At 41.6% G+C, this 14,304-nt stretch overlaps 2 protein-coding genes across 5 annotated transcripts in view; both read left to right on the forward strand.

The window, feature by feature from the left end:
• creb3l2 (cAMP responsive element binding protein 3-like 2) overlaps positions 1-4,020 on the forward strand; it is a 45,786-nt gene extending 41,766 nt beyond the window's left edge. Inside the window, exon 12 of the mRNA XM_084909841.1 lies at positions 1,118-4,020. Within this exon, the coding sequence (XP_084765967.1) occupies positions 1,118-1,193 (76 nt within the window). The 3' untranslated portion in view covers positions 1,194-4,020. The remainder of the gene's footprint in view (positions 1-1,117) is intronic.
• Positions 4,021-10,947: 6,927 nt separating this feature from the next.
• The window catches only part of dgki (diacylglycerol kinase, iota), a 93,585-nt gene continuing 90,228 nt past the window's right edge, over positions 10,948-14,304 (forward strand). For 3 of the 4 annotated variants that reach the window (XM_084909839.1, XM_084909840.1, XM_084909838.1), the window contains exon 1: positions 10,948-11,392. In XM_084909839.1, the coding sequence (XP_084765965.1) occupies positions 11,169-11,392 (224 nt within the window). In that variant the 5' untranslated portion in view covers positions 10,948-11,168. The remainder of the gene's footprint in view (positions 11,393-14,304) is intronic. The other variant, XM_084909837.1, reaches the window with a different exon arrangement.

The raw sequence follows: 14,304 nt of genomic DNA on the forward strand, positions 1-14,304 counted from the left end.
ATGATGCTCGTGTAAACGCAAATAACCATGACCTGTAATAACTAACACTACCTCCTCTGAGCACACCGGGAGTCTTGTTTTAATCACAAATCTTACTCCTCTGCATTTAACCCATTCACCCAGTGAAGCAGTGGGCAGCCACTAATACAGCGCCCGAGGAGCAGTGTGTAGGGACGGTACCTTGCTCAGGGGTACCTCAGGGTAGCCGTTCAGTGGAGTCGAACCCCCGACCTTCCAATCATGGGGCAACCACTCTACCTACTGAGCTATCCCTGCCCTAAGCACATTGAGTTTAGGTAGAATGAAATGTGCTATATAAGTTAAAATTGACATCAGCCTCTATATCCAGGCAGGTTAGCACTCTGCAGCCAAACATCAATCCGCCCACCGTTATTCAACAGTCTGACATAAAGCCAGGTCATTAGTCCTCAGCTGCTAACCCAGTTTTGGTTCATTAAATATTATTTAGGTTGGGTTTTGGTTATTGTAGTTTTGTTTACTAATCTTAGTTTAGCGGAGAAGTCTGAATCCAGCGGTGTGGTTGTGTTGTGTGGCCTTCGTCTCCGTGCTGTTTATAACCCAGTCAGACACCTCAGGTCATCAGGTGCAGATCTTTTCAGTGTTCCTAGAATCACACCCAAGTGTGCTGAGGGGGCCTTCAGTGACTGTGGTCCTGTTCTTTGGAACAAGCTGCCTGCTGACCTGAGATCAATTATATCTGTGCTGACATTCAAAAACAGACTCAGAGCCTTTCTGCTCACAAAGACCTACACTCAATACCTGTGTGTGTGTGTTTTCATGTATTATTGTGCTGCTTTCACTGCTTTAAGGCATTGAAAACCTACACAGGTTTTTGTGTTTGTATTTTCTGTTAAGCACATTGAGTTTAGGTAGAATGAAATGTGCTATATAAGTTAAAATTGACATTTTTTGTTTGTTGTTGCGGGGGCTCCCATCCGCCTTAGTTATAGTCCATCTTTGTATGTTTGGATGGTTAAGCGTTTGCTGAGGTGCAGCAGAGTTTTGGCGTCTTATATGTTGGCTTCCTTTGAGCCTGACACAGAGAAGACTTTATTGTAGTGAACTGAATCTCATCCAGTTGTGCTGTGTCTCTCAGGTCTCTGGAGCAGAGGACGAACGAGAGCAGAAGTAAAGTGATAGAGCTGGAGAGAACAGTCAACGAGACTTCCTGAGATTTAAATTCACACCAAAAAAAACCCCCCAATCCTTCCTCCTTTACTCCCCACGATGACCTTTGACCCCTCTCTGGAGCATGGTTCAGTGTCCTGGAGCAAACCTCATATAGAAGCTTCCACTGCTGATATTTTAAGGTCATTCTTTTTAATGCCATCTCTGCTTAATCAGATACACTGTAATGGTAGGAATAATAAAAGAGTAGAGGGGCACTGGTTGCCTTAATTTCTGAACTAAAGTTGCACTGAATAGTTTTTCACGAGTCAACTTACCAGTTGTAGTTGTTTTAATTGATCCGGCTCGAGACACTGTGTTTAAAAATCACACTTAGAGAACTTCAAAGAGAGTGTGGCATTTATTCGAGGGGTAATTATATTAAAATATGACATGTGAGGCTTTTTACAGGACACTGATGCGAACCGTTTATATTTATAGACACTTTTGTTGATGTTTTTTTTTCAAAATTTATTGCTCTTTATTGCTATTAAATGTTTTTCTTTCATTCCAGTAATGCGTACAGCCCATTTTTATACTTGTTTGTGTTCATACTGTGTTTTGTCTTTTTATTTTTATTGTACTCTTTTTATATATTCTTTTTTTTTTTCCTTTCGAGGGCCTAGCTTGGGGTCTGCACTCGTGTAACATTTTTAACTGGGTTAAAACAATTTATTCAATCTGCACTCACATCTTTCTATTTCCTCAAGGAAATACTGACTGAAATGTTCAAACCCAACCTGAAGTGGGTTATTCTCGTTCATATTTGGCATGTGGGGACCCCATTAGCTGGTCTTCGGTTCTTTTTGTACGACAGTCACCGTGTGCCAGTCAGAAGCTGATATTTGAGACGTGGTTTCCTGCAAAATTATTTTATTTTTGTTCCTTTATAGGTCACGTTTGCCCATTTGACCACAAAATGCAAAGAGCTAACTGAGATGATTGATACCACTGTCATACCTACATGATTAATATTGAGCTTGAGCTAAGCTAACTGCTTCTTATTTACTGTTTAGACACTGCTGGCCTCATTCTGGCACTGAGCATTGTCTAGTGAGGTTTTAGCATACTTCGAAAAGTTTAGCTCATCTGAAAGTGGCTATGAATGGTATCGATCTCATCAGACTCTTGGTGTAAAATCAGATTGGAATAGAAAAAAACAACAGCATGTGATTGGACATTTAAAAGTATGTTGAAACCACGGATTCAGTTTCTGTATCATGTTTTTTTGTTTTCATCTTAAATCCTGCAACACTTTTGCCTTGCACACTTTAGCTGTCAGCTCCAGGAGTCTTTTACAGCTATTTTACAGCATTTGCCAAAAATATTTCTTTCGAGAAATGGGAAAAAAAAGTTTCTATTTTTGTAAATATGAGTTGTTAATAAATGAGAACGTCTAAATGTGTCTGGGATCTGTAGTTTGTAAACCAATCCATTATTCATTCTGACTCTATTTTGGGCTCTGTGCTGTTGATAAATTATGAACGTGAGACGTCTTAGCCGCAGGCTTTGTCCTGACTTTCTGTTTAGCTTAATTCCAGATCACAGTGACTTTAAAATGTCTTAACTGTCCACCTCAAGTGTGTTACACATAGGTTTTAAATGTCTGAGCTTTGCTGCCGTCAGCTGTATGATACCAATCAGTAACAGAAGCTTTTTAAATTAAAGTTAACTCCAGAATCTTTGGTAATTTACAGCTCAGGATTAAAAACAACAGTTTTTGACCAAATCTACAGACTGTAAAGCCAAAATATGCATTTGAAGCTTTGTCAATATCAAGAAATGGATTTGTCAGCTTTCAATGACGCTCTTTACACATTTCTCACTGCCAGAACAGAAAGATCATCAGAGACTCGAGATGAGCACGCTGCCCTTTTGTTACGCCAGAAAACTTTTTTCCAAATAAAATTGAATTTCCTCGCTGCTTCTGTGTAAAACCAGCCTTTCTGTCTTTATGCTTTCAAACAAATAAAGTATTTTCCTTAGTAAAAGCATAATATTCACGAGTTTGTGTGTTCATTTGTTCGTTCTTTTTCAGTCTCTGATGTCGACGGTGTCATTCCTTTAAGTCAAGAGTCATTGTGTTTTACCTCTCTTGCAGAAAGTGTGCTGTGATAAGTGTTTGCATGGTATAAATATTCTGTACCACCTCGACCAGTTTGATCACAGCCGTATAACCGAATCTAGAACCAGACTAACATATTGGTTGACTGATGCTGATGCTAATTCTGGGCTATTGCCAGTAACTTACTCAGTATTTACTGTATGCTGTACAATATTTACTGATTTAATGAAGTTGACTTATAAAACACAAAGTAATGAATGGATGGGGTAATTAAGAAAAGGTATCATCACTTATTTAGGTCCATAGTAAGTTGCACAAAGATACAGTTTTAGTAAGTTTTTTCTGTCCACCACCAGGAATTTTCAATTAAATAATCAAGATTTGAATAAAGTGCAGACATTCAGTTTTAATTCAATCTGAACCAAATATTGAACCAAATATTGCTGAAAAATAATTGAACAGTTGACTGTCAAGCAGTTTCATGACCAGGTGAGGCCTGTCCCCCTGTTATTTCATGACAAATGAAAGATTTGTTCCATCTGAAGGTATTTCAAAGTGTTGCATTTGCATTTTATGGCTTTTGATTGTTATGTTTTAAACATGAGGTCCAACAAGATATCAGTGCACATGAAGGAGCCTGAAGGAGTAGCCAAACAATCAAGCAGCAATCTGGTTCATTCTTAAAAAACAAGGAATGAACTGGGCATCTCAGCAACAGCAAAAGACAACAGAAGAAAACTAGAGTGCACAATGCAAGAAATATTTATGGTTAAGGAAACTAACTTTACAAATCAATATAACCAAGTCAGAAACACGCTCAATAAGGTAGGTGTGAGCGTTTACAACAAGGTGCAAACCACTGGTTCGACTCAAGAACAAGAAGGTCAGACTTTAAAAGAAACCATCTACAAGAGCTGGAAAAAACCCAATAAAAACATCCTTTGAACAGATGAGAAACAGAACAGAAAAGAAGACCAGACACCAACGAGGGAGGATAAGAAGGACAGACGCAACAACATTGTCATCCCCTATGTAGCCGGTGTATCAGAAAAACTTAGGAGAGTTTTCTCCAAGCATGACATCCCGGTGCATTTCAGACCCAGCAACACGCTCAGACAAAAACTGGTTCACCCGAAAGACAAAACGCCAAAACACAGACTTAACAATGTGGTGTATGCTGTACAGTGCAGCGAGGAATGCCCAGACCTCTACATTGGAGAGACCAAACAGCCACTTCACAAGCGCATGGCACAACACAGAAGAGCCACCTCCACAGGACAAGACTCAGCAGTCCATCTGCATCTTAAGGATAAAGGACACTCTTTCGAGGATGCCAATGTTCACATTTTGGACAGAGAGGACAGATGGTTTGAAAGAGGAGTGAAAGAAGCCATCTATGTCCACTGTGAGCGACCATCTTTGAACAGAGGCGGGGGTTTACGACACCAACTCTCTGCCATCTATAATCCAGTTTTGAGATCCCTTCCCAGACGCCTTAACGCCCACTCACATCCTGGGCCATCTGACCTCAGGAATTTGCATGATAAGGTGGGGCCAGGTTTCACAATGAACACACCCGAAACTCTGGCTGATTGGGACCCACACCCAGTTTCACACCTTGGCTCAGGCGATTAGAAGATCATCAGGGGGTCCTTTTGTCCCTCTGTGGGGGGATACTCCCACTAGGTTTATATCTGGGACTCTCCACCATTTGACCTTAGAACTGAAGAAGCTTCTCGGATGAGAGGTGAAACGTCTTCAAGTAAACTTAAAGAAGTCCAGACGCTTTTCTTTGCAAGCTCCTTTGACTACGATGACCTGGATGACTGAGAACCTTCACAGACATACATTAAAGACATTAAAACTAAGCTGGTGACCATAATTTCTTGCTAATGTCAAAGCTTCAAAGTGTGTTTTGATTTACGTTAGACACAAACTCTATTAGGACACAAATGAGCCTCGTGGTTAACACGCTGGCCAATAGGGGAGATTTTATCTTCTCCATCATGACAAAGATCCTGAAATAGATTAGCGGCAGTGTCTCATAATGAGTAGTGCGAATTGCTCTGACAGTCCCAAGACAATACGCAGTCCCACAGCCTCATTCCATTCTAGTCTCACAGCAACGCAGCCACAATGAATCCCACTAAACACTCCACCAACGGTGAATCATGCTGCCATAAAACCAATATAAACATCAGAGCAGACTCAGAAATACGGTATCTGATGAAACGCTAGTGGCAGAGAGTTAGTGCAAACTACAAGGAGCTGCGGTCTGATTTCACACTTTAATTCAGTATTGCAGAACTTTCCAGCCGCTCTACTCGTTAATTATGGATGAAAAATCCTTTCATCGGGGCTCACAGAGAAAGCTGCTGCATTGTTTTCGCCTTCAAGTCCTGATGGGAGAACGCTCATCAAGTTTAAAAGTGAATTTCACTCCTGGAGTGTTGCGTGAAAGCCAAACCCTGCACGGAGGGGAAAACCCCCCAAACAAGTGATCAACATTACAACCACTGACCACTGACAATGATAGCAGCTCTCAGTAACACCGGTCATCTGTTGGGATACCTTAGGCCCTGACATTCATGCTGAGGTTAATTTGATACGTACCCACCCACCTTGGCATTGTTGCACACAAAGCACACCTATACATAGCAGCGGCATTCCCCCAGGAGGACAGTGCACTAAACCCCAAAACCTCTCAGGGCATTCATCTCGACTCAAACTCCCCAGATACCAATGCAGTGGAACAAACTCCACGACCCGTCTGACCCAAAGGATCTGTTGTTACTGTGCCTCCAGACACGCCCGGATTTCCGTGTCCAGGCCTTCACAATAATAGGCAGGTTCTTTTAATATGCAGATTAGTATGTCAAAACTCTGAGTCCTAATTATCAGGTACTATGTAAATCAGCATTTATTGATACCTTTGGTCATGTTTCTTTAAGTTCTGCTTTTTATTATTAAATTTATGGATGGTTTTCTATTCTAATGCTCGTTTCTTTGGCCTTTATTTAACTTCAGTTTCTATTTGAGTTTATTTCTTGTGTGTTCAGTTCCTTCAGTGTTTCCCTCTCTCTCATCTTTACTCGTCTCATACTTACCTCCTTGTCTCACAAGTGGCTGTGGCTCAGGTGGTAGAGTTATCATCAACAAATTAGAAGGTTCCTGACTCGATTCCTGACTCCTCAGCCCATGTACTGAGACATCCGTCTGCTAGGTGACGAATCTGTATGACTGTTAGAAACCACTCAAGCATGGATAAAAGCACTGTGTGGAAATGAAACTTGAAGTAGAAAGGTGCTAGACCATTTACTGTTTCTTACTTCCTGTAAGGTATTAGGAACATATGCATCTGTATCACGACTCCCTCGGTTAATTCTCATTTTACTTTGAAGGGTTTTTTTGTCTTGTCTTGGTAGCCGGGAATCGGTCTGCCAGGACCTCCGCTCCTGGCTGCCACCCGACTCACGATGCACCCGACCCCTACAGTGCCTCCTGTGGGTGCTGGGCCTGCAGGAAGATGTGGCCATGTCCCTTTTTCAGGCTGTGCCCGACGGTGGGGCGTTGGGAATGAGAATCAGCACCTCCAAATGTGAGGCCATGGTCCTCAGCCGGAAAAGGGTGGAGTGCCCATTCTGGGTCAGGGACGAGACGCTGCCCCAAGTGGAGGAGTTTAAGTATCTCGGGGTCTTGTTCACAAGTGATGGGAAAAGGGAGCGGGAGATTGACAGACGGATTGGTGCAGCGGCTGCAGTGATGCGGACGCTGTACCGGTCTGTTGTGGTGAAGAGAGAGCTGAGTGTAAAAGGGAAGCTCTCAATTTACCGGTCGATCTACGCCCCTACCCTTACCTATGGTCACGAGCTGTGGGTAGTGACTGAAAGAACGAGATCGCGGATACAAGCGGCAGAAATGGGTTTCCTCCGAAGGGTGGCTGGCCTCTCCCTTAGAGATAGGGTGAGAAGTTCAGCCATTCGGGAGGGGCTCAGAGTAGAGCCGCTGCTCCTCAACATCGAAAGGAGCCAGTTGAGGTGGTTCGGGCATCTGATAAGGATGCCTCCTGGAGGAGGTGGCTGGGGAGAGGGAGGTCTGGGCTTCTCTGCTTGGGCTGCTGCCCCCGCGACCCGGCCCCGGATAAGCGGACGAAAATGGATGGATGGAGGTTTTGTTTGTTATTGTCATCACCTGTCTGATCAGGCCATTCATTTTAAGCAGCATGGTTTCACGTGGTACAGGTATGGGGACGTTGGTGGATCAGTCCCAGGCTCTTCCATTATGCATCCAGGCACCAGAGTCATGTATGAAGTTTGTGTAACTAGATGAATGACGCTCACAGAATCAATTGAGTCAGTGCTATAGACTGTATGCAAAAAATGGAAATAGCTACTGTGACATCACTCATTGAATTTGAAACTAGCACTTTATTAGTTCCAGTGTAAATATATTGAACTTAAGATGGAGAGCATGGAATGCTAAGTTATTGGCTAAATCCTGCGAACTTTGTTAGCAAGCTTCATTCATAAACTGTACGTTTGCAACAGGCAGACAGACCTACATAATAATTGTTGCTTAGTAACAAGCACCAACACCACCATTATGCTACAGCTGCCCATGACACATGTCAATCAAACTCACCCACTGAACTGTTTTTATGGAGGAGATTGGGGATTTACTCACTTTAGGAGAGCCTCATTTGAGGAGATGCAGTAATTGGTGCTTGTGCACAGGTCAAAATGTACAGTTACTGAATCACAGTGATGTCATGCATGTTAAAATGGTAAAAAGTATGTGAATATGCTGACTCATGTTGTGATATAGTTTTGATGGAGGCAATTTTCGGCTCTAGAACTGCAGACTGACAGTTTCTGTTGCTGAAAATGAGACATCCCACAAACCTGACCGTCCTGACTGGATTTAGCAGGATTTAGCTTCTTCTGTTTTCTTTAAAGTTTAGTGCAGCACTGATTTATGCGTTTCACACAGCAGCATTAATTTCTAAGGATTTCCCTGGAAATCAGACAGACACAGTCCAGAGAAGCAGACTCACTGCTGACTGAACTCGATCGGTAAACAAGCCACTGTTGTAGTTTCTCATTTATCAACTGAGGGCTTTGTTTGAAAGACATATCTGCAGCCAAAAAGCTGGAGGTACCGAGAACACCGCTCAAAGGTCTCGATACGAGTATTTAAAACTAGAAGTCTTACACATATATACTGGATTTGTGAGGGATATTTTCTTTTGTTATTAGTCTGCACTCTGGTATTGTAGACATTATAAAGACATTATAAAGTTTAAAAAAAAATCTGCTCACACAGAGATTCCGCCATGAAATGAGATTTCTGGCCACCTCAGAAACCGGGTATAAGGGTAAAAGACTAACTGAACAAGTAATGGCTGGTTGAGTCGTGATAGCTGGCGCTCAAGTCTCGCTGTTTCATCCGATAAAGTGAATGGTTAGAAGTGATTTCAACCTGATCTCAAACTTGGTACTTTTGGTACTTGGTATCAAAGTTCAGGAGACCTTTTATCCAATATGACAGAGTCTGTGGAACTCTTTTTGACATTTTCTCTAGTGAATTCATTTCATTAATTTTATTTCTGTCTGATCATAGCAAAACAAGCAGTATTTTCCAAAAACAATGAAAAATACTAATAGATAAATAAAATAAACAACTAAATAAAAAATAACCCCGTTATATTTCAGACAGAAAGGGTTCAGGGAAAAGCAATTGCTTATATGTTGCTGTTTTTTTTAAAAGAAAATATAAAATAGCTATTAAATGCAATTTGGCAGGTCAAAAATTATATATAATGGATTGCATTTATATAGCGCTTTAAATTACAATTCCACTATTCATTCACACACTGGTGGAGGCAAGCTACAGTTGTAGCCACAGCTGGGGAAGACTGACAGAAGCGAGGCTGCCATATCGCGCCATCGGCCCCTCTGAAGTGTATTGCCCAAGGACACAACAACCAAGACAGACAGAGCTGGGGATCGAATCGGCAACCTTCTGGTCACAAACTAAGCTCCCAACCCCCTGAACCATGATCACCCAAGATTTATATAAATCTTAACTAATACTAGTGTGTTTAAGTTTCAGCATAATTCAGTTTGCCCATTTGTGCCCATCATTGGTTATTTTTTGGGTTACCATTAAGCATTTATTTGTTCTTTTTAATTTTTGTAAGGATTTTTGGACAGTATGGCTGCAGTATTGTAGATAAAATTAGTAACTCTTATATGATTAGACTAATGTTAATGAAGCTTATTACCTGTAGTCATTAGTTTAGCTGTACAGTCATGTGGCTTGCATATCAATTATCAATGCACTAAGCGAACACTATAACAGTATGAACCGGAGAGATCAGGTTTATATACAGTGACAGATTTTTTTTTCTTGCACACATGAAAAAAAGGTTGTTTAAACTCAGCAGTAATTTCCCTGATGGTCCGGTGCAGTGGAGTGAAAAGGGACAGATGTGGCCTGATGTTTCACAGGGAGACTGACAGCAACGTGTAGGAAGCAAAGAAGCATGATGAAGAGGGAAGGGCAGCATGTTGACATCATGGAATGTGTGTATGTGTGTGACTAGACTGAGCATGAGATACTAGCAGTCTGAATGTGTTGATGCATGTATGCTTACGCTCTGGCCTACTTTCTCACTGATGATGCTGCAGAAAAGAGAGCAGCAGGAGGAGAGGGAGTATCCCACAATGCCACGCTGCTCACCCCATGAGCCATGTGGATGGATAAAGGACGGATGGATGGATAGATGTCGGAGTCAGCCAAGATCTGCACACACTGAACGTGTTTACTGTCACCGCCCTCACATTAGCTCGCGCTTTTGCAGTTTTTAAACCTGTGTCATATCGCAAACAATAAAACACATAACTTCCGTGTGAGTATTTCGAAATAAATGTTTTGTTTTGTTTTTTAAATTAATTGGTTAGTTGTGGCTATGAGGAACCTCGTGGAAGCCATTTAATATCAAATATGTACTTAACGTTTCAATGGATTTGATGTTAAAGAAGAAACTGTAAATAAATCACTAATATTAGTTATAAAATAGTAGTTTAAAAGATTTTGAGCTTTAAAAACAACTATGTCATCTGAAATTTTAAATCTGCCTTTAACTTGTGGTAAAAAAATGCATGGGAATATGGAGCTTCTTAATGTGTAAAAAAGTATAAGTGCAGGGATTGATTCTAAATCATAATTATAATTTGTGCAAGAACTCACTTTTTTTTAAAAAAAAATTCAGAATATTTTTGTGTTTGTCATTTGTTGTAAAATGTACTTATTAGGTATTTTCAGGCTTATTTAAGGGGACACTGGTCCAAAATTAAAAAAGTAGGAGAAGAAAGCGAAAGGAAACCTAGTTTAAACCTCTAATTAAAAAAAATAGCGGGCACAAAACTATAGTAAAAAAAACAAACAAGCAAAAAACCTTACTGCTCTATGTATAAATAACTATTTATGACATAAAAAGACGATGGTTAATTTTTAATGAATTATTATAATATTATTTTTTAAAATATCAAATGTCACATAAAAATGTATCGTTTAAAAAAAGTTTCGGGGGCATTTATTTTGAAGACAAGTTTTCCCACTTCCTACCTGGCGTGCGTAGCTTGACGTAGCTCACTGCCAGTTGGTCAGGGGGCTCGTGAGTGCAGTTTGTTCTGTTGTCCAGGCGGCTGCGCGTGCTGCCGTGCTCGGCTGCAGTATATAAAGGCGGTCAGCGGTCAAAGCCCACACAGCCGCTCTCAGCGTTACGTTTTTTTTTCATTTATTATCACGCCGGAGTAGTTAGACTTTCCTTTTCACCGCCGGCATCCGCGTCCCCTCAGTACCCGGAGGAGAGGGGGTCCAGCGCGGCGTGACACCGCGAGGAGCGACCAGCATGGACCCCCAAGCGAAGGATCGCACCAGCCCGGCGGCGGGGGGCTTAAGCGGGCGCCCGGCCTCTCTCGGAGCTGACGGGGGTGACTCGGAGTCCGGAGCCGGCTCGGAGGAGGCTGCCGTGGGCTGCTGCAGCGACACGTTCAGCAGCCTGCCTGACATGGAGCAAGAGACTCTGGAGGAGAAATTAAGGGGACTGGCGTTCAGAAAACAGACGTCGTATCGGTGAGTGGGATAGCTGGGAGGATGCTGGGGAAGGATACTGGTTCGAGAAGGATATGTTTGTGCATTTATTATGTCTTTGCGCCTATACTTCACTCTCCTCGTGCTTAAGTTACACGTTAAAGGCTAAAGCTGCTGCAAGAATTACACCCATGCTAGCTAAATCTTGTAAACATAAACACACACTGAGTGGTGCATACTTCAGCTCATAGCTGAAAAGCTAAATTCTCACATGTCATGGTTATGATAACCCAGCCTTGTCCCAGGCTGTGCTCACCATGCTGTTGTTGACAGCCCCAGCACTGATATGCGCACAAAAGCCAGGGCATTTTAGCCCCATCAGTGAGGGATAAAAACAATTTTACATACACAACAATGTCTGCATGTCCCTGTGGTGCTGGAACAGTGTGGAGGAGGGGGAGGGAGTGAAGCTGTATTGATTTGTGGTGTGTGTGTGTGCGTGTGTGTGTGAATGCCAGCAGCATCCTGACACCCCAGTGTGACTGGCAGCTGCAGTTGATAGTGAAAACTGGCCAGTTCCCAAGCCCACACGTTCACACAGTCTATCTGTCTGTCTTTCTGTCTAGGCTTTGTGTTTATGTGTCTGCTGGAAATGATCTGTAGTTGGGGGTCAAATCAATCATTTCAGCTTGTTTGTGTTCGACTAACTTGTTTGTGTCTGATTTGGGGCAGTGTGATAAAGTGAAGTATAATTTTTTACCATTTTTACCATCAGCACTATTAAATCTTTGCTTGGGAAAATTGATAAGAAAGGGTCACAACCTCTAATCTGGTGACTCTGTGCTCGTATGTACTGATTTGTGTCATGAAATTAATATTTTTCACTTTCAGATGTCGATGGCGTTCACATTTTGAATGTGGGAGGGTTTTCAGGAGAGGTTGAGTGAGTCATTTTGCAACTTGCACTGTCGACCTCACTTTGACTCGCAGATTTTAATCATCAAGTAAAAATGACTCTATTTAGTTTAGGGATTAAAAACTACTTGGTTAGATTGAAGGTCACAAAACAGCTTGGTCAATAAAACCTACTTTGATCAGTTAAGGGAATAAAATCTACTCTGATTAGAAAAATATCATGTTTTTGGGTTAAAACACACCGATTGCCACTTCTTTTTCTTGGTTTCCATGGTGAGACATCCCCTCCTATTGAAATACATTCATTTTAAAGTTGTCAATCACATTTGGTCTTCGTCAACACAAAGAATAAAAACTGTAAATTAAAAATTATGGCTGCATTTGATAAATTAGTTTCTTTTAAACCTGGGTGGAGGGTGGGGGTGGGGTGGGGGTGCAGGATAATTACTGTAAGCCTTTTATTGCCCCAGTAATTAATGACCCAGTCAGATTAAATATGCCCCATGTAAACACATTACAGTTGAATAAACCATTCCTTCTTTTTGAGGAATGCAATTCATCTCATTTTAAAAAGGGCTGGTACATTATAATAATCCTATTACAAGCCATTCGACAGATGATAATTACCCATTTTTTGTTGTTGTTGTTTGGAGTGTGCATGATCTTTTTAAACAGTGTAAGGCAAAGACAACAGAGACTCACAACTCCTTTGTGTTTATTGTGTCATCATTTACGGAGTCTTTGTTCCGAGGGGAAACCATCTTTGGTTAAGTGAGGTTTCCAGGAGATTGTGTTTCCTGGGGAGTGCCGCAGATGGCTTGCCTTTTTCCAATTTTATGACTGCAGGAGTAGTTTGTTGTGATAAAAGTGTTGCCTCAGTAGAAAATGCAGCAGTAAACCAGAGCATTGATGGGTTTGGTACACTGAACATATCAAACCCTCGTCTGCTTTATGGACTCCGGAGGAAAGGATGACGTCATGTGAAGAATCGTGGTCAGGCAGCAGAAGTCTTAGTTGGCAAAAGTTGTGTTATTATTATGTGATAGTCAAGGAAGTGGTGGTGTTTGATTATTTGCTGGACATGGATCCATTTTATTGCGCTTAACTGAGTCAAATATAGCGAGTCAAATGTTCATAAGTAGTACTTCTTTTTTCTTTTAATGGTGTTTCTCCAGACATTTTGTGCCTGTGAGGAAGAGTCAGTATTTGAGATTTATTGTTCTGTAAAACAGTTCAGAGCTTGATTGGAACTATTTTAAGTCACACTTTTGGCTTCCAGTGATTATGAAAACAATTACCCCATGGTAACCAATGGTTGCGAGGGAAAGATTGGTTGGGGAGTGTTTGCGGGAGGTTGCTTGCTCTCGCTGGGTGAAAGTGGTGCACCCAAAACCTTCTTACGTTTGCTTTGGTTGCTCCTAGATAGCAGCGATTAACTTTTACTTTGAAGGTGAACGCCCTCAGTTTCCCGTTTTCATCGCCCATTTTTTTGGTTTCACTACTGCAGTTAGTGAAGGTTTACAGATGCAGTGGTGTCTTTGGTTTTTGATGTTATCGCCATTTTTTTTTTTTTACCAGTTTAACCTAGCAACAACTGGTCAGAGAATAAACGTTTCCCCTAGGGACCAGCAGTTTCTGACTCGTCTCTAGGCCCGTGTAATTGACCAACTTGCTCGCTGTTAAGTTCAGCTCTAGCTGAGATGACTTTGATAGGTAAAACCCAGCAGTTTCCATAGAAGAACCTGTGGAAGAACTACTACTTGCTGCTTTTTGTCTCCAGATCTCTCAGGATCCATTGAACTGGCCTGCTTTAAGTGATGCACAGCAGCTGGCTGTTGTCTTGGCAAAGGTGATAAGATCCCAACAATTTAAATGTGAGACAGTTTAGTTTAGTAAATACACAATTTTCCATAGCCTGTGAGTAATTCTGATCATAATTTTTGCCAAAAATAAGGAGTTCCTACTCTCATTAAGTAATAACCTGTGGTCTGCCATACTACACCAAAATAAGGTGGTGTAGTCCAAGGAGCTGGCGATTG

The sequence above is a fragment of the Perissodus microlepis genome, chromosome 17, assembly GCF_051167445.1.
Source record: "Perissodus microlepis isolate ML-2025 ecotype Zambia chromosome 17, ASM5116744v1, whole genome shotgun sequence".
Lineage (NCBI taxonomy): Eukaryota > Metazoa > Chordata > Actinopteri > Cichliformes > Cichlidae > Perissodus > Perissodus microlepis.